The sequence below is a fragment of the Ambystoma mexicanum genome, chromosome 6p, assembly GCF_040938575.1.
Source record: "Ambystoma mexicanum isolate Mex_15411 chromosome 6p, UKY_AmexF1_1, whole genome shotgun sequence".
NCBI classification, from domain to species: domain Eukaryota; kingdom Metazoa; phylum Chordata; class Amphibia; order Caudata; family Ambystomatidae; genus Ambystoma; species Ambystoma mexicanum.
Window position 1 is genome coordinate 1,434,046,795 of NC_090935.1, and position 23,525 is coordinate 1,434,070,319.

Genomic DNA, 23,525 nt, shown 5'->3' on the forward strand with positions numbered 1-23,525 from the left:
GCACCAACCCGGTATCTAGTGAGAGCCTCGTGCCGTTCGGGATAAGTCTCCCTTACTAATCTTCCCTTCCTTTGTTGTTTGTTCAACTCTTGGAACTCTTCAAGATATTGTCTTGGAATTCTTCAGTTTAGCCTTAAGGTCAGTGTTTGAATTCATCCCAATTCTGTGTTTCTTAGTATTTAATTTGGGACAGTGTCTTATGATACTTATCTATTTTAGGCTTTCTTCCTGTACAATTCCCACGCCCTTTCCAGTGATCCATCTCTCTGCCTGTTTTATTCAGTCAGAGAGTTGTATCATTTGGAAGGTCTAATTTGACCTGCCTTCAATCAAGTCGTGTGAAGATAGGATCTGGGAAAGCCCTACCAAATTGTATCCTTTTTTGGTTACTATATCCTTTTCAGTTGATACTTTGGTGATTTATGACAGAATCAGAAGCCATGGAGGGTACGGATCTTATAACTGTTTTGACTCAGTTAATTTCTGACTTGAGAAATGAAATGATTACGGCACAGGATATGCTACGGCATCGAATGGATGCTATGCAAGATGCCATGCAAGTCACTCCTCAGGGAGTACAGATTCCAGCAGCCATTGCATCTGGATCTGGGACTACGACACCATCATTATCACAAGAAACTCTTAAAGTGGTTATGCCCACACAGTTTCCCTTGGCTCCTCCGGAAAGGTTCACAGGTGATCCTAAAACCTATAGAACCTTTGTTAATCAGTGCCGACTTCATTTCCTTTGCCGGCCTTATTCATTTCCTGATCTTACTACTAAAGCAGCATTCGTGCTTTCTCATTTGGGGGTACAGCTGCTGCTTGGGCAAATCCTTTATTGGAGTCCAATAGCCCCTTGTTGTACGATTGCGATGATCTTCTGGCGGCTATGAATAAAGTCTTTGATATGCGCTATGCTACTCAAGCCACAGATCTGGAGTTGTTGAATTTACAACAAGGTACTCAACCTCTGTTGGCTTACATTGCGCGATTAAACCAATTAACGGCCGAAACCCGATGGCCGGAAGACAAGAAGACGTCTGTTTTCTACAAAGGTCTTTCAGAAGAACTCAAGGATGCGTTGTCCACGGTTCCAGTAGTTCCTACAGGTTTTTCAGAATTTCTTGATTTAATTTTACAAATTGACGCCCGAAGAAATGCCCGAAAAGGAGAGAAAAAACCTTTTCTTCCTGCATCAGTTCGTTCTGATACACCGGCACGTTCTTCGAATGATCCTGAACCAATGCAAATTGGCGCAGTGAGAGGCCGGTTGTCTAAAGCCGAAAGAGAGAACCGAAAGAGAAATAACTTATGTATGTATTGCGGTTCCTCCGAGCATTTATTGGCGGCATGTCCTAAAAGACCAAATAAGCCTTCGGGAAACGCCAAAACTTGACAGTAGCAGGAGTCCCTGTGTCGAGTGTTACATCGGACTCCATTACATTTCCAGCTCATGCACCGATAGCTGTTGAGATGATGTTACGTTTCAATGATCAAGACTTGGCTTCCAAGGCTATGGTTGACTCGGGAGCCACTAATAATTACATTGATATCACATATGCCAAGAAATGTTCTATACCCCTTATCGACAAGAACAAACCTGAAACTGTTAATACAGTGGATGGATCAATCTTGATTTCCGGTATGGTAACTCAGGAGACTGTACCTATTCAGATGACTTTATCAAATGGTCATTCAGAGGAAATTGTCTTCGATGTCATTGCGGCTCCTCAATACCAAATAATACTAGGACTTAATTGGTTGACTCTTCATAATCCCGCCATAGACTGGGTTACGGGATTGATCCAATATCCTTCCGTTTTTTGTAACAAACATTGCTTTACCAGCCAGGTGGTATCAAATAAATCCCATATGTTGGCCTCTATTGAGGGGATCTCTGCTATCAATGTGGTACATCAAAAAGGTACGCATATACCAAGTGAATATGCAGATTTTGCCGATGTGTTTGACAAAGGTCAGGCAGAACAGCTTCCTCCACATAGGCAATATGATTGTCCAATTGAATTAATTCCTGGAGCTAAAATTCCTACTGGTCGAGTTTATTCTTTGACTCTCAAAGAAGATGCTGTCTTGACAGAATATATCGATAAAGCTGTGGATATGGGATTCATACGGCCATCTCAATCACCGGCTGCTTCTCCTTTATTCTTTGTTCCAAAGAAGGAAGGAGACCTAAGGCCTTGCATTGATTACAGGGCTATTAATGACATCACCATAAAGAATCAGTATCCTTTACCTTTGATTAATGTCCTGTTAGACCAATTAGGAACTTCCAAGTACTTCTCTAAATTGGATTTGCGCGGCGCTTACAATTTGGTTCGCATTCGTGAAGGAGACGAATGGAAGACCGCTTTTAAGACGCGGTACGGCCTTTACGAATATTTAGTGATGCCTTTTGGTCTTTGTAACGCGCCAGCCACATTTCAGTTCTTCATGAACGATATCTTCAAAGATATGATGGATCAATTCGTGGTGATTTACTTGGATGACATTTTGATATATTCATCATCCTTTCCAGAACATGTTATACACGTCTCAGCTGTCTTACAAAGACTTAGAGAGAATAAACTTTTTGTAAAAGCCGAGAAATGTGTTTTTCATACACAAGAAGTGGAATTTCTGGGTTATGACATTACCAATCATGGTGTTCGAATGAGTCATTCTAAAGTGAAAGCTATATTGAATTGGCCTATCCCACACAATGTCAAGTCACTACAGTCATTTCTAGGATTTGCGAATTTCTATCGCAGATTTATTCGTTCTTTTTCCAAAACAGTGGCCCCATTGACAGCTTTAACTAGCTCTAAAATTCCATTCTGTTGGAACCAAAATGCCCAAGCTTCCTTTGAGAAGTTAAAAGAAGCATTTACAACCGCACCTGTACTTCAGCATCCTGATCCGGATGGTCAGTTTATCGTTGAAGCAGACGCATCCAGTGTCGCTACAGGAGCAGTACTCTCGCAGGTTTGTGCAGAAACTAAGGAGGAGCATCCAGTTGCTTTCTTTTCACGTAAACTTACCCCTTATGAACAGAACTATACTGTCACTGAGCGTGAATTACTTGCAATCAAAGATGCTTTCCGAGAGTGGAGACATCATCTTCTTGGGGCCAAACATCAGGTGATGGTGTATTCCGATCATAGAAACCTTCAGTCATTTAAAACTATGAAATGTCTCACAGCTAGACAGGCCAGATGGCATTTGTTCTTTGCTCAATACGATTTTCAAATTACTTATCGCCCTGCCAGACAACATGTCAAATCTGATGCTTTGTCTCGTATCGGTGAAGAGGTGAAAGAAGAATCATCGGTACAAAATAGGCTGTTGGCAGATCACGTGATATGTAGTTGTTCTGCACAACCGTCTCTAAAAAACGAATTACAGGAGTGGGTGAAACTAAATCCACAATTGATCCAAGAATTGAACATTGATTTATACAATGGTTTGCCTTTTAAAAAAGGAGTACTCTATCTACCAACTGATACCATTCAGAAAAAAGCCCTCAGTTGGGGTCATGATTCTTTGATTGCCGCCCATCCTGGACAGAAGAAGACTCTAGAGCTATTGAAAAGATGGTGTTGGTGGCCGTCTATAACACAAGATGTTATAAATTATGTTTCAACATGTTCAGTATGCAGTCAATGCAAGACTACTCCTGGCAAACCAGTGGGGTTACTCCAGTCTCTACCAGTTCCCAAAAAAACATGGGACACGATATCAATGGATTTTGTGGTTGAACTTCCAAGAAATAAAGGCTACGATACCATATGGGTGGTAGTGGACTACTTTACAAAATTGGCGCTTTTCATCCCCTGTATTGGTGTACCAACAGCTGCTGGTCTGGCTGATCTATTCATCCGGCATATATTCCGTTTTTTTGGTCTACCTTCAGTGATCATCACTGACAGGGGATCACAATTTGCGTCACGTTTTTGGAAGGCACTAAATTCGGCCTTATTAATTGATGACAGGTTGTCTAGTGCTTATCACCCTCAAACGGATGGACAGACTGAGAGAGTCAATAGCACTATGGAACAATATCTGCGATGTTTGTGCTTGCAGTTTCAGTCAGATTGGCTCAATGTTTTGCCGGCAGCAGAGTTCGCCTATAACAATTCCTATCATAGTGCTATAGGTACTTCACCTTTCTATGCTTTGTATGGGCAACACACACGTTCCATTCCTTTTGACTCCAGTTTGTCTTTGGACACTCCTGCAGCAGGACGTACTTTTAGGGATCTTAAAAGTCTACAGAAAAAAGTTGAGCAGCAATTGGAACAAGCTAAAAAACGAGACAAGTACTATGCCGACGCTCATAGAATTCCTGCACCTGTCTACAAAGCAGGAATGAAGGTATGGCTGTCCACAAAAAACTTGAGAATACCCGGCAAAAGGAAATTGTTGCCTAAATACATTGGGCCATATGAAATTCTCCAAGTTATAAATCCGGCTGCTGTCCGTTTGGCTTTGCCACAACGGTGGCGAGTGCATCCCGTTTTCCACGTATCGCTCATCAAACCGTGTTCGGATGCTACTAGATTATCTGTACGGCCTGTTGCTATTTCAGTGAAAGGGTCTGACGAATATGAAGTGCATGACATTCTGGACATGAGGTTGCGGTCTGGAAAACCATTTTATCTGGTAGATTGGAAAGGTTATGGTCCCGAGGATAGATCCTGGGAACCTCTGTCGAACATTCATGCTCCTGCTTTATTAAGGCGATTCCACTCGAAAAGGGGAGAAGCTGCTCCTTTGGGGGGTGGCACTGTCATGCCTGCCGGACATACCCCTGGACCAGGAACAACTTCTCCATACAAGATGAGTTACGCCCACAGAACCAGTAGACCTTTTTACTCAAAATGGAGGTTGTTCGATACATTGCCCGGAAAACGACGTCTGCATTTTTCACGTCGTTAATTTTCACGTGACTTAGGTCCGTCACGTGTATCACGGCAGTGCGTACATAAGCAGCGTGGAAACTCCATTCGCTGCTTCTGATTAAGTCAATTTTGGCGTTTGTAGCTGAACCCCGGACCTGCGTTCTCGCATTCCTGTCAGCAAACTTCTTTGGCCTAATTTGAGCTTGTTTTCCTCCACACGCTAATTCCTGGGTTGCGTGTATCCTGTTTGCGTGCCAAATCTCCATGCGGACGCTGTCTGCAAGCGCGGCTGTCCTGAGCTGCGTGAATCCTGTTTGCGTGCCAAATCTCCACGCGGACGCTGTCTGCAAGTGCGGCTGTCCTGAGCTGCGTGAATCCTGTTCGCGTGCCAAATATCCACGCGGACGCTGTCTGCAAGCGCGGCTGTCCTGAGCTGCGTGAATCCTGTTCGCGTGCCAAATCTCCACGCGGACGCTGTCTGCAAGCGCGGCTGTCCTGAGCTGCGTGAATCCTGTTTGTGTGCCAAATCTCCACGCGGACGCTGTCTGCAAGCGCGGCTGTCCTGAGCTGCGTGAATCCTGTTCGCGTGCCAAATCTCCACGCGGACGCTGTCTGCAAGCGCGGTTGTCCTGAGCTGCGTGAATCCAGTTGGCGTGCCAAATCTCCACGCGGACGCTGTCTGCTAGCGCGGCTGTCCAGAGCTGCGTGAATCCTGTTCGCGTGTCTGATTCTTCACGCGGAAACGCTGTCTACAGGCGCGGCAGGCTTGGCTGCGTGTATGCTGTCGCGTGCAATCCTGTACGTGTTTTTCTGAACTTCTTCAAACTTTTGGTACCTGTGACAGTCAACAGGTGAGATTCTTATTTTGTTCTTTGTGGGAAAGGAAGTATTTCATGAACTATTGGAAAGTGAATGTGCACAGTACATTCGACGCTACCCTGTGGTGCACCAACCCAGTATCTAGCGAGAGCCTTGTGCCGTTCGGGATAAGTCTCCCTTACTAATCTTCCCTTCCTTTGTCGTTTGTTCAACTCTTGGAACTCTTCAAGATATTGTCCTGGAATTCTTCAGTTTAGCCTTAAGGTCAGTGTTTGAATTAATCCCAATTCTGTGTTTCTTAGTATTTAATTTGGGACAGTGTCTTATGATACTTATCTATTTTAGGCTTACTTCCTGTACAATTCCCACGCCCTTTCCAGTGATCCATCTCTCTGCCTGTTTTATTCAGTCAGAGAGTTGTATCATTTGGAAGGTCTAATTTGACTTGCCTTCAATCAAGTCGTGTGAAGATAGGATCCGGGAAAGCCCTACCAAATTGTATCCTTTTTTGGTTACTGTATCCTTTTCAGTTGATACTTTGGTGATTTATGACAGCTCAGGGGTTAACGGCGCTGCAGCCTTTTACGGCGCCGTTAACCCCTTAGCGCCAGGGTCGTAATGAGGCCCAATGTATTTTATGTACACCTGTGTTACTAGGTCTATTATTTCTGCACTGTATGTTATAACTTTTGAAATTATAAATGTATAGCGTTTATATTGACCTGACTGAAAAATAAATTGAATATGAAAGCCTATAGAAGGGGTGTATAGTATATTGGGAATCGCCCTGTCTGCTTGTGTTACTTAACTACCGACCACTGCTGTCACCACGATGCTGTCGAAACAAGGGGCCATGCAATGTGGGAGCAAGAGTGATAGTTTGAATACAATCTGCATTTCCAATTTACCCCCACCCTTCACATTCCCAGCACCCACTGCTTACATCTTTTTTGACTGACGAGTCAACAAATGATCTGTCAAAATAAAACACTTGCTATATCGGACTCACCTCACTGTGTTTGCACCACATCTTTTTGATGACTGTATAGTTCTTTCAGACTAAAAAAGTAGCTAAGAGAACAACAACTGTGGTTCATTGCTTAGTCTTTCAACATGTTGCATTTGCTTGTCTTTCTCAGATTATATCGCACCTTTAAAGATAACAAATACGTTTATATGCTGCTAGAGGCCTGCCTGGGTGGCGAGTTGTGGAGCATTTTAAGGGACAGGTATGTATACGTATGTATTTAAAAAAAAAACAAGCAATCATGAAGTCAATAGTGCTGGCCTTTTGGCCTTTTCAACTCCATTTTCCAGCTATGCTTAACCTTTGCCACTCGTGCCCATTCCACTCTTAAATGCCCAAGCGCTGCCATCATATGCCAGTTGCAGCAACATATGCAGCCTCATTACAAATTTGGTGGTATTTCAGTGGTAAATCCATCACTTGGTCCTGTGTACTTACTGCGGGATTGCATATGGTGGGAGGTGGTGTAAATCCCCATTTTTGGGAGCCTGTAGGACTCAATTGAGCATTTTGGCAGAATTACTGCTGGTGGTAATTTGGCTAGTGGAAATTCCACTGATTTTGCTGCTTTTTGGCAATAAGGTAGAGGATTTACCTCTGCCATTTTGCTGGAAGAAAATCTTCCCCCTTACCACCAAAGTTGTAATACGGCGGTGCGGTATTGCAGCCGTTGCATTACTGCCATTTTTTCCTGCACCGCAGTAGTCATAATGAGGCCCGGGATTCTAATGCCTGGTACAGGTCATGACTTCTGGGTTTATGGTATTTATTTTTCTGCCCTTCCTTTCTGTATTTATCAATATTTATTTTTGGACCTTTTGTTCTATAATTATCCACATATATTTTTTGTCATATAAAAAGAAAATTCCAAACCAGTATTTTTCCAGTACCAGTATTTTTCTGCTTTTATTCGATTTAAAAAATGCATTTATTAAAGCACACATGCAGCCATATTGGAAAGAAATGCTAGCTCAATATTTTCTATAAGAACAAACAGTTGCTCCTGTGACTGCTGCTGCCTTAAGATAAATGCTGTCAGCAGTTTGAAGAACTTTAATGCTATTTTTATACAACGTTCACACGCTCCATGCTGCCAATCTGCAATGTGATGCGCCTGCGAGGTATGAGTGACATCAAAGAGAACCAGACAGAAAGAACAGTTTTTCTGTTTTTTTCCATTTTGATAAATAAATGCAGACAGAAAGCAGATTGATTTCCGTCTGTATTTATGTGTAGAAATCAGTAAGAACTGAAAACTGGAAGAGTAGGCATGATCCAATTTCAAGATGCTTCCCATCCTGCACTGCTGCCTGCCTGGTCATGCTGTGCCATAATGTGCCACCCACAGGAACCAATATCCAATCAGGCCTTTCGCTGCACCCACTAGGCTGCCTTTCCTTTAAAAAGGGGAAACTCTGAAGGCCACTGCCATATGATCTTCTGTTCTGATTTGCTGTCTTGCAACTCATTGGCCCTCATTACGATACCGGTGCTAAACCATGGCGCTATTAGCACCATGGTTAGTGCCGGTATCGTAACGTGTCTGCCATGGTGAAATGGGGAAATACCGCCCCATTCCAAAGTTGGCGGGGCGGTATTTCCCCATTTCCCCATGGCCTTTCCCCATTCCCATTTTTGCCCCATAGGGCATAATGGGAATGGCAAAGGCACTAAGAACGGTACCGCAAATTGCGGTCCCATACTTACCGCGAATGTTCCTTTGCGGGTCCCTACTTTAACGGTTGGTCCAGACCAGCCGTTAAGGTCGGGTCCCGCAAAGGGACCTCGTAATTAGGCGCTAATGGGTTAACGGCGCCGCAGCCTTTTACAGCGCTGATAACCCATTAGCGCCAGGGTCGTAATGAGGCCCATTGTTTGCCTCCAAGATGCCTTACAGCAGAAGGAGTGAAACGGAGAGGGTGGAGGGAGTAAAGGAAGGAGGGGAAACACATAGAAATTCCCCAAATCACATTGGAAACATGCATAAGAGTTTGGTTGTGATGAAACGAATCAGATGCACCGGTTCATGGGCGCAGCAGGGAGGAGTTCCTAGACCTGGCATCAGGCACTGAGCTGCATGTCAAGGATGTAAGGGGTGTCGGAAGAGCATTGTGTGTGTTTGTGGCATTTCTGAACCCATTAGGGTCTCTGACTGCAGGTCTTTCCCGTTGGACCTTTTTTCAGTTGATAGGTGGTATGGATCAGTGATTATGATGTGTTTTGGGCAGTGTGCTCTTTAAGTCTGTTTGGTAGGTAGGGTATCTATGGCCCCTGCGTCGGATGATCGAGTGATGCTCTGCTGGATTGGGAACCAGAGCAGGGTCTGTAGATCCTCAAAGTGTCAGTATTTGCCTAAACGTAGGATCAGGCCGGCCACCCTATTCTAGATTTCCTGAAGTTTCTGGGTGAGTTTTTTTTCAGAGCTCGATGTACACACTGCTACAGTAATCTGTCTTTTTTTCGATAACACAAGTGCTTGGGTGATTTCAATATTGTGCTGGAGGCCTTTGAAGGGATGACTTTTGAGAATATGTATGTTCAGGGATGCATTTACTGGTGACAAATATGTTATATGTGATCTTACCAACCACAATTACTCAGTGCTACATTTCATTGTGGACAAAACACCGAAAACACTGATTTTTAAAAAACACATTATTTGGGGGTCCCCACTCAAAGCCCCCATGTTTTCCACACTTGTCAAGGCAGCCCAACATCCTCCTGACCCATTTTAACCCCTTACCGCACTACCCTTTATATATTTATTTAATCTTTTCAGTATTTTTCAGTGTTATTGTCCGCTCTGTTATGTACCACTCTGTTTTGTTTGCAATAAAATGACTCGATACCAACAAATACCATTTGGGGGGTGCAAGAATAGATTGGGATCAAAGCTATTGTCAGGTTTCCTGATTTAGGTATTAACATGGGCAGGCCCCTGTGCCAGAGAAAAGAGAAAGGGAAGTTGTGCTTCTGGCATTGGGCCACAGTGTAGGTCATACATTTCTAATGTATTGAGACAGAGGCAGCTGTCAGTCACACACATCTGGATAGAATCTAGACCGGATGATATCTTGCTTTGTTAGAGACCATTGTTGTCCAGGTGGAGCATCAACGGGTGTTGTTTGTTTAGAGGTTGAAAGGCAGATGAACATGTTCCAGAGGAGATTCTAGAGGTCGCAAACAGATGTTCAAGAGTCACAGTGAGAGCAATGACCCCTGAGGAACACTGCAAGCTTGGGTAAGAAGGATTTCTAAGATGGAGTTGATGCATAATTATTATTATTATTATTATTATTATTATTATTATTATTATTATTATTATTGTATTTATTGAGCACGGACCTTGCTTTGAGAAGCAACAAAGCACTTTACAGAGGTATACAACAGAACAGATGTACAGTGGGGATAGCATACAGAGGGGCACAGAGGAAGGTACAGCAGTACTGGATGGCAGGGAGGAGAGGGACGGGCAGCGTCTAGCGAGCCAGATGGCACGATGGGCAACGTGATGGCCTAGGTGGTGAGGACGAAAGACTCCTTGAAGAGGTGGGTCTTGAGTTCTTTTCTGAATTGTAGGAGTGTGGCGGCGAGTCTGATGCTGACGAGGAGGGGGTTTCATAGTCTTGGTGCATAGGCAGAGAAGGCTTGTTTTCCAGCCCTTTCCACTTTGCAGAACTGGATTTCAAGTCTGCACGTGTCCTGGCTTCTAGTCGCGCGCTGTCCGCCAGAGATGCTGAGTTACTCTGCGAGGTAGCTGAGTGACTTGAGGGCGACTGCCTCAAAGATGATGCAGCAAGCATGCCTGTGCTGTTCCTTGGATGTCCATGACAACGTGGTGGCAGGATGCAGTATTAAGGATATCAGATGTTTATGTTTAGGACACCTTCGCTGCACTGCTTCACTCTGTGCTATACTGTGTCAAGATCTACAGAGATCCCCTGGCACAGACTTCATCATGGTAGGCCTGATAATGATAGCTATGCCATCATCCATGCGTGCCATGACTCAATTAAAGTGCTGTATCACACTGCACAGTTCTGTGCTGGGATCCTCTCTATGGTAACCCACTGATGTATGGTGTGGACCGAGGTTAGTGATTTCTGCGGTCAGCGACACATGGTGTATTATGGGAGGACTGCACCACTAATCTGTGACTAACAACTAACTCTCAACCTATCCTAACCAACACATCCAACTCTACCTGCCTCACACAGCTCAATCGCTCACTGCCCTCCCTCTTCTATCATCCACTTGGGCCACTAGGAATTACCTCTACACGGTTCCATGTCATTTCATCGCCAGTCATTATTTCCATGGGTTTTTTACGAATATTTCTTTATGAAAAAAACGTATTGAAATAGATTTTTTTTTTTCCGGGGGATTCCCCGCAAAGCCCCCATTCCCTATTATTTTGTCACTGTTCCCGATCCCCAACCCCTAAATACACTTTCCCGCCCCTCCAATATTTTGTGATTCGTTTTTTGCTGAAAAATATTAGTTAAAAACCCATCAAAAAAATGACTGTCGATGAAAGGACGTTCTACCCTCTATACTACGTTAAACATAAAGAGAGGCTTGGGGTAATTTAACAACCACAGGAACAGGCCCCAAGGACAAGAAACAACACTACACTAACGTTTTCTTATGGTTTTCTGTCACTCCTGTCCCGGTTACTTCCACAGACCTTCAGAAAAAGCCTACCAGACTCGCACACAAATGTTCAAATCATGTTCAAAGTATTTCATTTACTTATTTTTATCCAAAAATCCATTGTCATAGGATTGCCAGCAGACAAATTTTACAGGTAAGGTGGATACTTCAAAAAACACAATGCACAAACAAATAACGTTAAACTAAAAACACGGTGTATATCACACTGATTTTGTCACCACTTACACATCCATCCAATTCATGCAATCTATCTACTGATACTCAAACACCCAACATGTTTCATTCCTTCCATTCACTTAAAAATATATTAGGAAATTCTTCTGGGGGGGCTTCCTGGTTCCTGTTTGTGAGCTGCAAGGAAGCCGAAGGAGAAAGGGTTGGAGCTGAACGTGACATGTCATGGTCAGCTCCAACCCCTACTCAGCGCCTCCCCAGGCCAGCCTTCACCCTGTTGGATCAGGACTACCCGAGGACCCACCAGCCCTGCTGTGGCATTGCCCCCCGCACCACAGAGCCCCCCGCTACACCAGGAGCTTCTGTTAAAAAAAATGTGTTTTCTTTTTAAGCTGGGGTCGCAAGGGAGTCCCCAGGGGTTGCAACTGTTGCACCCAGAGGTCGCAGTTGGCACCCCTGGTGACCCCCCAAGTGATGTCCTTGACTGCCAGCATCCTTCCAAATCCGTGCACTGTTTTTCATGATTCTGATCAATCCTGCTCAATGATCCTTCATCTGTTTCAGAGGAACATTGCATTGTAAAATCTAACTGCAAAAAAAACTAACGTTATTTCTCGCAGGGGCAGTTTTGATGAGCCCACGTGCAAGTTCTGTGTGGGATGTGTCATGGAAGCATTTGATTATCTGCACCAGATGGGCATTATCTACCGGGACTTGAAACCTGAAAACTTGCTGCTGGATGCCGAAGGATACATAAAACTGGTAAGAGTGAGTTTCAAGGGGAGCAGTTTACATGTGTCTTTCATTTGTTCCCCAATTTTCACTGTGCCAAAGATGAGTAACTTCTTACAGGAACTATTACACCTGCATCGTCAGGGGTTGGGCGGTATCCCAGCACTAATTGCGCTGAAAACAGCGTAAAGGGCAAATTTTTACCTCCAGCAAAAAGCTGGAGGTAAAACTCCCACTTTTTGGCCAACTCAAGGTTGGGCGGAACGGTACATGCAGCGGTAATAGCGTTACCGCCGCATGTTACCGCCCAACTCATGATGAGGCCCTAACTCATGCTCAAATGGGCCACATCAGATCAAACAAGAAATAACAAATGCCAATCGTGTTGCTGACGTTTGGGCATTGCATAGATGTAGCCATCATTTCCCCAGGGAGGGCCATCATGTGTTTGGCTTCCCGATCACATGGCATGCATTTGTAAATGCACATGTACTGACACAATTTCCAAATGGTGGAGCGTTGAGTGATAGCCGACCACCTGAGAGCACACGATCTATGGAGTCAGGTCAAATATGGTAGTGGAGCATTACAAAAACCCGGTCTGGTTTATGTTGAGGCCCTTCGCCCGCATGGTTTTATTGCATGTACGCAGGCAAGGAAACTGGCCGATAATAAGGCCAAAATCATTATTGTACACGTGTGCAGCTTCTCACAATAAACATGGCCTACGGTTAAGGGAGACAAGTGAATAAAAGCTGTGAACCTCTAAGTTTCAGTTTGGGCCTTAGGAGTTGATGAGAGGGTGGCAGAGGCAGTTGAAGAGAGGTGGTCATATGAGAAGGAAGCAAGGAACTGGGAGGACACTGGTGGCAGAAGGCTGGCTGAAGGCATGGATAAGAAGGAGAACAGTGTACAAGGGCGAGGAAGTTGCAGAGAGTTGTGAGGAGATAGGAGGAGAACATTAAGTAGGAGGTGTGGGCTTGCTTGTTGGGAGGGTTCCCTAGACCGTGGAAGCTTAAACATGTGAGTAAATTGAAAGATGTGGCATATGTACTGGCGAAGAGAAGGATTGCAATGGGATGGAAAGCGTGCCACAAGCCCAAAGTGGAGACGTGGTGGAGGGACTTGCAGAAGTGGGCGGAGGCAGAAACAGTGGCATGGCAGGAAGCGTGTAAAGGGGACATAGAGGGTGAAGCTGGAGCCCTTGCGGGTTCGAGACAACTGATAGCAGAGCTATTTGGCCCCTCGTATGATGGACCAAGTGATGATGATTCAATAAGTGTGGCGAGAGGGGTCTCCCCACCACAAGAGGTGGAGACTAACAATGGGAGAAAGTAGGCTTGGGAGGGGGGTGGGACTGGAAATACAGTGGGCGAAAAAGTAAGATATGTAACCACTGTAAGTTGAGTTGGGTTTGTTATTTGTTGTTTGAATAAAATTAATAAAATTGTTAAAAAAAAAGCATTAAGTAGGAGATTGAGCTACATTTCAAGACAAAGGCAGAAAAGAGTACAATGGGAAGGATATAGGAAGGTGAAAGGAGGAAACTAGAGAGAAAAGTAGGGCAGAGGATTAATAGACGAGGAGTGGGAGCCTCATAGTCAAAGGGGAGGTACAGAAGAGTAGAGAGCAGGAGTTAGGAAAGGGAGAGGTCCCCTTAGGAACGAGATTCTGTAGTTGGTCGAGGAGGAAGACTATTTTGAGTTTGCAGAATAAGGAGCTAGCTTCGGAGAGGGAGATGTTGAATAGGAGATTGGAGAGAAGATTAAACTATACATTCTCTAGTGAGTGCTCTGCAGATTTTTATGCCATTCCAAGCCCCAGCACCTGAACTTTCAAGCCGCTATGTGTAAGCACAGGACCATACCCTACTGAGCCAGTAGACAAGAAAGACGTGTCAGGCACCCGTAAAACCTCAGGAATGCTAATGACTGTCAATCTTCTACTTAGGTAATTGTGGATGTTGCTGAACCTTTTTAGACTGAATTAATCAGGAACCTTTTATACTCAGCAGAAGATCTTTTTAAACACTGGTGTACCTTATTTGGCCAAAGACCTAAAGAGAAGTTAACCTGCGAGGGAAGGGAAGTGAATTGTTGAGCCTCACTGGATTACACACCACAAGCATTTACATTGTTGGGTTGTAGTTGAGCTCCTGGGGAGCATTTTCTTGTTGCTATGTTTAGTTTAAATCCCATACTCTTGTTTATTTGCCCCATGTATGTGCATATGCTTATTAAACCCTACCCTAATGATACCTCCTTGTGTCTGCCTATGGCTTATTTTACCCATATTTGTGGCACGTGTGGGTGCTGGATGTCAACAGATTATTTCCATTTGGCTAGCGAGTAAATGCCCTAGGCTGGTTAGCCTTCGGTGGGGGCTGCACACCCTTAATACTACTCTGGTGGTTATGCAAATTGTGATTGGTCAGTAACATTAATGATTCAAAGTTGCGTGTTCAAGGTGATTCAGAGTTACAAAATTATTTATTTGCGGATACAAATAGCTGGCAATGCATTGTCGTACTATTCTTAGTCCTTCATTGGGGCATTTCCGTTCAATTTGATCAGCAACATACAGTAATATCAATTCAATTAACTCAAAGAAAATCGAGTCACATTTTGACATATCGTCGAGTCACCATCGAATATTCCGGCCAAAACGAGATTTTATTATTCCACCCCAATGTCCAATATACCATCATGGTGTGAAATAATTCCAAGAACTAGGTACCAGAACAAATTGCAAAGAAAGTAATAGAGCATCATCATAAAGAACCATATGGCGTAGCCATCAGCGAAAGAAAGTTGAAATTCAGTGGATATTAGCAAAATAAGGATAAATATGTCATTCATTATTTACAAACTCCAGAAAGGCCACATAAACAAACATTTAACAGGCAACAGTAAAACAACATTCAGAAAGACAGAGGGAAAACATAAATAAAATAAAAATAATGAATGATGTACATCATGTGAGTTGATAACACATTTCTAGTTCTATATTAGATTCTGAGGTGCTTACCCTGCTCGGTATCCAGTTACCTCTACTGTCGTGGATACTTGCGCTTACTATAGAAACTGGCAGTGAAGAGGTGTACTGGTGTAGTAGCTATGATTCATGAGTAACTGCTAAATAATTACTCAGCTTTAGAGTATCTTTGTATTAATGGTGCATGCAGAAGCCCTTTGTGCCTTGTTCCTTTTCTTTATCATTGTGTTGACGTCATAGTCCCCTATGCGGTAATGCTGAAAAACATATCAACTCCTCATTACTAACCTTACTGCAGTGAAGTAACTCGAACTGTTTAAATGGTTATGCGCCATGAGGGAAGTAATCTGAAACATCGAACAAGGGCTCGATTAGTTGTAACAACTATCAGACTTATAACGATAATGTATGGGGAAAATCTATGGGCCTCCTTACATGGATGGCGGTGGACCAAGGTGCTATTAGCACCTTGGTCCATGCCGGTAAAATACCGGCACCGCCTTGGTGGAAAGGGAAAGGTTGGTGGGGCGGTAATTCCCCCTTCCCCCATTGCCCTTCCCCATTCCCATTTTTGCCCAATAGGGTAATTGCGGTACCGTAATTAGCTCCCTGGTCCCTTTGCGGGTTGGTTTTTAACGCCTGCAAAAAGCAGGCATTAAATTCTCCAACCCGCAAAGGGACCTCGTAGTAAGGCGGTAAAGGGTTTACCGGTACCGGTAAACCCTTACTGCCTACCGTGTAATGAGGCCCTAAATCTATACAATCAACCGTCTTACCTCAATTACGCACAAATGAATTTGTGTAGTGTCGCTAGTGATGCAAGTTATAATCTGTGGAGACAGAATGGTGGCTACATATCTGTCATGTCTATCGGCTAGATATAGTTCCTATATATTATGTAAGTGGGTAAAATATTGCTTACCTATACTCTTCGATGGCCGTGGTGCTTCGAATCACTTGTTACCGGCGCCGCAGGCAGGATGCAAAGAGTACATGCACGCGCTACCATGTAAAGATAAAGGGGGTCAATACAAGTTTGGAGGCAGCCATGGTGCTAGTAGCACCATGGCTGCCTCCAAACCTGTGTCCGGGTCCGTGGTGTCGGAATGGGGATTTACCGGGACATTCCGACCTTTGCGGACCCGGTAAGTCCCCATTCTGAAAACCATTCCCCATTCCCATTCGAGCCCCCATAGGGCTCAATGGGAATGGGGAAGGAGCTAATAACGGGCCCGCAAAAAGCGGCCCGTTATTAGCTCCTTGGTCCCTAAGCGGCTCCAGCTAAGGGACCTTGGAATGTGGGGGTAGGGGGTTAACGGCACCGGCATCCTTACCGGTGCAGTTAACCCCTTACCGCCGCACTCGGAATGAGGCCCAAAGTTTCTATGGTAACTGTACTAGACATAGAAGACGGCTTGCTTAGTGTTTGACGGAATGTGCAAGCGGCCATGTAAGAAGGAGGTATACACAATGTGAGGGATGAGGAATCCATTGATATTTGAGGAGATTCATGTGTTTGCCAATTTACCTGATGTAGAAAGAAGATTAGTGACAAAAACTAGATAGTGCCTTAAATGCTTTTTGGTAGTTAAGCAATTGGTGCATTAGATGACACAGTGTGACAAGCTGTTTAAGACTATACTATTGTTGAATGGATTAACCCAGTTCATGTCCTACTGTTCTGGAGAATATCGCTTTGGCTACCAAGGCTTGTTTTAGAAGGAAAATAATGAAATGAAAACAACTCATTTCGAGTCCATTGAAAACCACAAAAACATACGTTATACGTGTTATATAAATTAATCTACTGTCCTTGGGGGAACAATATGAAGCGAGCGATACTGCTAACATGTCACAAGATAATGATGGGGAGAAGGTGGGGCTTTACAAGTAATGATTCGAAATCAGAGCTGCAGGGTAGAATCCCAGTGGAAATGACTGAGAGGTGTTGTTTGAGGAGGATGGCTAGACCTCCTGCTCTGCTCGGCCTATTTTATACTATCAGGGAGTAGCCCGTGCAATGGGGCCATAGTCATCGGAGAACCATGTTTCTGTGATGAATATGATATCCACATTTTCATTGGAGGTGAGGACGAAAATGTAGTATTTGGTTTTGAGACAGATCTGGCATCAATGAGTATGTAGGAAAGCTGGCGTGGAATCTGGTGTGAGGTCCGATAGGGGGTGGCTGGGGGGGGGTGTGCAGATGGTGGTGGAAGAGGGAGACAGGCAGGGAGCAAGGCTTGAGTGGGTCCAGATCGGTGATCAGTGGTGGAGCTGTAAGTGGGGAGATGGGGAAGTGGTTGGAGGCATGTGGGTGTTTCCTGGGGGAGGGGTATATGGGCCATTGGTAGTCGAAGGGGGTTTTACCAGTGAGGTGAAGAGTGTCAGTATGGGGTTGGGAGTGGGAGGAGAGGGTTGGGTGGAGTAAATAGTTGGAGTGGGGAGGGATCCTTGGTGGAGCTGTGAAGAAGACTTAGGATGTGAAGTCCTCTGGTGGATGGTGTTTGTGTTTTTAGGGGTCATATGGAGGGCGTAGGGGTGTGAGTGAGAGTAGGAAGAGAGGTTGAGTGAGGTGGGCTTGCCAGGGCGGCCCATGCTGCACCAAGGAAGGAGAAGCGAGAGGTGGGGTACTGGGAGATGGTGTGGATGGAAGAGTGTTGGAGGGTTGAAAAAGCGGGACAGGTGGAGTGGTGTTGTTTCTGTTATTGTGAGGGGGAGGAGAGCGGTTGTGAAAACAGGTACAGTCTGGTGGTAGGTGGTGCTGAAGTTCTGGGCAGAGGAACGCCAGTGTGCGCCTCTGTTCCTGGAGGTGTGGGGGGCATAGAGGAAATGTTTTTTGGTGGATGTGAGAGGAGGGAGGGTGGGGGATGCAGGATGAGTGGGGAGGCTGGTTAGGTGGTGCGGGAGGTGGGAGTAGGTGAAGGAGACAGCTTGGTGTCCAGTGGACAGAGGCTAATGTTCTGGGCCGCGGCGTGCCTGTGTGTGTGCCGCTCTGTTCAGGGAGGTGTGGGGTTTGGGGGGAGTGGGTTTTAGAGGATGTGAGGTGAGGGTGGGAGGGGACGTAAGCAGGGGGAGGCCTGTTTGTCTGGTAAGGGAGGTAGGGGAAGGGGGTGGGAGAAGGAGAGAATGAGAATGGGCATTGGATTGTGGAAAGGGGGGTCGGCGGAGGGGAGTGTTGTTAGCTATTATTTTGGAGTGCCAAAGTGCGACTCTGGTCTGGGCTGGGTGGGGCATTGTGAGGCACATAGATTCAGTACCCCTTGTAGAAAAGGGTCATCTAGATTAAGAAAGTGCAGTATGTAGAGATGCCCCTCAAATTAGACCATATACAGTGCGGTAAAATCACCTTGTTTCATGCAGACACTGCAGGCAAAATGCACCAAGGCTCAGATAGACACCACAGGTGTGGTGCACTTAGATTTAAACCATATACTTGGAGTGAAAACACCTAGATTTAAACAGACCCTGCAAGTGGAAATCATACAGGTTCCAACAAATACTGCGGGTAAAATGCACCTGGATTTAAAGACACAGCAGTTTGAAAATGCACCAGGATTTGAATTTCCCAGCAGTAGGAACATGCACCTGAATTTGAAATTCACAGCAGTGGGAAATGCACCTACATTTAAACACAGTGCAATGAGAAAATGCACCTGAATTTGAAATGCACAGCAGTGGGAAATGCACCTAAATTTAAACACACAGCAGTGGAAAAATGCACCTGGATTTGAAATTCACAGCAGTGGGAAATGCACCTGGGTTTGAAATTCACAGCAGTGGGAAAATGTGCCTGGATTTGAAACTCACAGCAGTGGAAAATACACCTAAACTACTTAAACACAGAGCAGTGGGAAGAAGCACCTGGATATGAAATTCAAAGCAGTGGGAAATGCACCTACTTTTAACACAGAGCAGTGAAAAAATGCACCTGGATTTGAAATTCAAAGCAGTGGGAAAATGTGAATAGATTTGAAACTCACAGAAGTGGGAAATGCACCCAAACTACTTCAACACACAGCAGTAGGAAGATACACCTTGATTTGAAATCCACGGCAGTGGGAAATACACCTACTATTAAACACATAACAGCTTCAAAATGCACCTGGGTTTGAAATTCACAGCAGTGGGAAAATGTGTCTGGATTTGAAACTCACAGCAGTGGGAAATACACCTAAACTACTTAAACACAGAGCAGTGGGAAGAAGCAACTTAATATGAAATTCAAAGCAGTGGGAAATGGACCTACATCATTTAAACACAGAGCAGAGAAAGAATGCACCAGGATTTGAAATTCACAGCAGTCGGAAAATGTGCATGGATTTGAAACTCAAGGAGTGGGAAATGCACCTAAATTTAAAACACACAGCAGTGGGAAAATGCACATAGATTTGAAATTCACAGCAGTGGGAAAATGCACCTAAATTTAAACAGACGGCAGTGGGAAAATGCACCTGGTTTTGAAATTCACAGCAGTGGGAAACACACCTGGATTTGAAATTCTCAGCAGGGGGGGAACATGCACCTGGGTTTAAAAATTGCAGCAGTGGGTAATGCACCTACATTTAAACAGAAAGCAGTGAGAAAATGCACTGGATTTGAAACTCACAGCAGTGGGAAATGAACCTTAACTACTTAAACACACAACAGTGGGAAGATGCACCTTGATTTGAAATTCACAGCAGTGGGAAATGCACCTACAATTAAACACACAGCAGTTTTAAAATACACCTGGATTTGAAAGTCCCAGGAGTGGTAAATGCACCTAAATTTAAACACACAGCAGTGGGAAATGCACCTGGATTTGAACACATAGCAGTGGGGAAATGCACCTGGATTTGAAATTCACAGCAGTGGGAAAATGCACCTGAATTTAAACAGACTGCAGTGGGAAGATGCACCTGGTTTTGAAATTCACAGCAGTGGGAAATGCACCTGGATTTGAAATTCTCAGCAGGGTAGAGCATGCACCTGGATTTAAAAATTGCAGCAGTGCAGTGGGAAATGCACCTACATTTAAACGCACAGCAGTGGGAAGATGCACCTAGATTTAAAATTCACAGCAGTGGGAAATGCACCTACAATTAAACACACAGCAGTTTTAAAATACACCTGGATTTGAAATTCACAGGAGTGGGTAATGCACCTAAATTTAAACACACAGCAGAGGGAAATGAACCTGGATTTGAACACATAGCAATGGGGAAATGCACCTAAATTTAAAAAGACTGCAGTGGGAAATGCACCTGGATTTGAAATTCTCAGCAGGGGAGAACATTAACCTGGATTTAAAAATTGCAGCAGTGGGAAATGCACCTACAATTAAACATTTAAACACACAGCAATGGGAAGATGCACCTAGATTTAAAATTCACAGCCAGTGGGAAATGCACCTGGATTTGAAATTCACAGCAGTGGGAAAATGCGCCTGGATTTGAAACTCACAGCAGTGGGAAATGCACCTAAACTACTTAAACACAGAGCAGTGTGAAGAAGCACCTTGATTGGAAATTGACAGCAGTGGGAAATGCACCTACAATTAAACCCACAGCAGTTTAAAAATGCACCTGGATTTGAAATTCACAGGAGTGGGGAATGCACCTAAATTTAGACACAGAGCAGTGGAAAAATGCACCTGGATTTGAAATTCACAGCAGTGGGAAAATGCGCCTGGATTTGAAACTCACAGCAGTGGGAAATGCACCTAAACTACTTAAACACACAGCAGTGGGAAGATGCACCTTGATTTGAAATTCACTGCAGTGGGAAATACACCTACAATTAAACACACAGCAGTTTGAAAATGCACCTGGATTTGAAATTCACAGGAGTGGGAAATGCACCTAAATTTAAACACACAGCAGTGGGAAAATGCACCTGGATTTGAAATTCACACCAGTGGAAAAATGCACCTAAATTTAAACAGACAGCAGTGGGAAAATGCACCTGGATTTGAAATTCAAAGCAGTGGGAAAATGCGCATGGATTTGAAACTCACTGCAGTGGGAAATGCACCTAAATTTAAACACACAGCAGAGGGAAATGCACCTGGATTTGAACACATAGCAATGGGGAAATGCACCTGGATTTGAAATTCACAGCACTAGGAAAATGCACCTAAATTTAAAAAGACTGCAGTGGGAAATGCACCTGGATTTGAAATTCTCAGCAGGGGAGAACATTCACCTGGATTTAAAAATTGCAGCAGTGGGAAATGCACCTACATTTAAACACACAGCAATGGGAAGATGCACCTAGATTTAAAATTCACAGCCAGTGGGAAATGCACCTGGATTTGAAATTCACAGCAGTGGGAAAATGCGCCTGGATTTGAAACTCACAGCAGTGGGAGATGCACCTAAACTACTTAAACACAGAGCAGTGTGAAGAAGCACCTTGATTGGAAATTGACAGCAGTGGGAAATGCACCTACAATTAAACACACAGCAGTTTAAAAATGCACCTGGATTTGAAATTCACACCAGTGGAAAAATGCACCTAAATTTAAACAGACAGCAGTGGGAAAATGCACCTGGATTTGAAATTCAAAGCAGTTTTAAAATACACCTGGATTTGAAATTCACAAGAGTGGGAAATGCACCTAAATTTAAACACACAGCAGAGGGAAATGCACCTGGATTTGAACACATAGCAATGGGGAAATGCACCTGGATTTGAAATTCACAGCACTAGGAAAATGCACCTAAATTTAAAAAGACTGCAGTGGGAAATGCACCTGGATTTGAAATTCTCAGCAGGGGAGAACATTCACCTGGATTAAAAAATTGCAGCAGTGGGAAATGCACCTACATTTAAACACACAGCAATGGGAAGATGCACCTAGTTTTAAAATTCACAGCCAGTGGGAAATGCACCTGGATTTGAAATTCACAGCAGTGGGAAAATGCGCCTGGATTTGAAACTCACAGCAGTGGGAGATGCACCTAAACTACTTAAACACAGAGCAGTGTGAAGAAGCACCTTGATTGGAAATTGACAGCAGTGGGAAATGCACCTACAATTAAACACACAGCAGTTTAAAAATGCACCTGGATTTGAAGTTCACAGGAGTGGGGAATGCACCTAAATTTAGACACAGAGCAGTGGAAAAATGCACCTGGATTTGAAATTCACAGCAGTGGGAAAATGCGCCTGGATTTGAAACTCACAGCAGTGGGAAATGCACCTAAACTACTTAAACACACAGCAGTGGGAAGATGCACCTTGATTTGAAATTCACTGCAGTGGGAAATGCACCTACAATTAAACACACAGCAGTTTGAAAATGCACCTGCATTTGAAATTGACAGGAGTGGGAAATGCACCTAAATTTAAACACACAGCAGTGGGAAAATGCACCTGGATTTGAAATTCACACCAGTGGGAAAATGCACCTAAATTTAAACAGACAGCAGTGGGAAAATGCACCTGGATTTGAAATTCAAAGCAGTGGGAAAATGTGCATGGATTTGAAACTCACAGCAGTGGGAAATGCACCTAAACTACTTAAAAACACAGCAGTAGGAAGATGCACCTTCATTTGAAATCGACAGCAGTGGGAAATGCACCTACTATTAAACACATAGCAGCTTCAAAATGCACCTGGGTTTGAAATTCACAGCAGTGGGAAAATGCGCCTGGATTTGAAATTCAAAGCAGTGGGAAAATGCGCATGGATTTGAAACTCACAGCAGTGGGAAATGCACCTAAACTACTTAAAAGCACAGCAGTAGGAAGATACACCTTGATTTGAAATCGACGGCAGTGGGAAATGCACCTACTATTAAACACATAGCAGCTTCAAAATGCACCTGGGTTTGAAATTCACAGCAGTGGGAAAATGTGCCTGGATTTGAAACTCAAAGAAGTGGGACATACACCTAAACTACTTAAACACAGAGCAGTGGGAAGAAGCAACTGGATATGAAATTCAAAGCAGTGAGAAATGCACCTACATTTAAACACAGAGCAGAGAAAAAATGCACCTGGATTTGAAATTCACAGCAGTCGGAAAATGTGCATGGATTTGAAACTCACAGGAGTGGGAAATGCACCTAAATTTAAACACACAGCAGTGGGAAAATGCACATATATTTGTAATTCACAGCAGTGGGAAAATGGACCTAAATTTAAACAGACGGCAGTGGGAAAATGCACCTGTTTTTGAAATTCACAGCAGTGGGAAATGCACCTGGATTTAA

General features: G+C 44.1%; 1 protein-coding gene across 3 annotated transcripts in view; it reads left to right on the forward strand.

The window, feature by feature from the left end:
- Window positions 1–23,525, forward strand: part of PRKG2 (protein kinase cGMP-dependent 2) — a 710,215-nt gene that overhangs the window by 468,230 nt on the left and 218,460 nt on the right. For all 3 annotated transcript variants that reach the window (XM_069626564.1, XM_069626566.1, XM_069626565.1), the window contains exons 12-13: window positions 6,863–6,952; window positions 12,219–12,360. In XM_069626564.1, coding sequence (XP_069482665.1) covers window positions 6,863–6,952; window positions 12,219–12,360 — 232 coding nt within the window. The remainder of the gene's footprint in view (window positions 1–6,862; window positions 6,953–12,218; window positions 12,361–23,525) is intronic.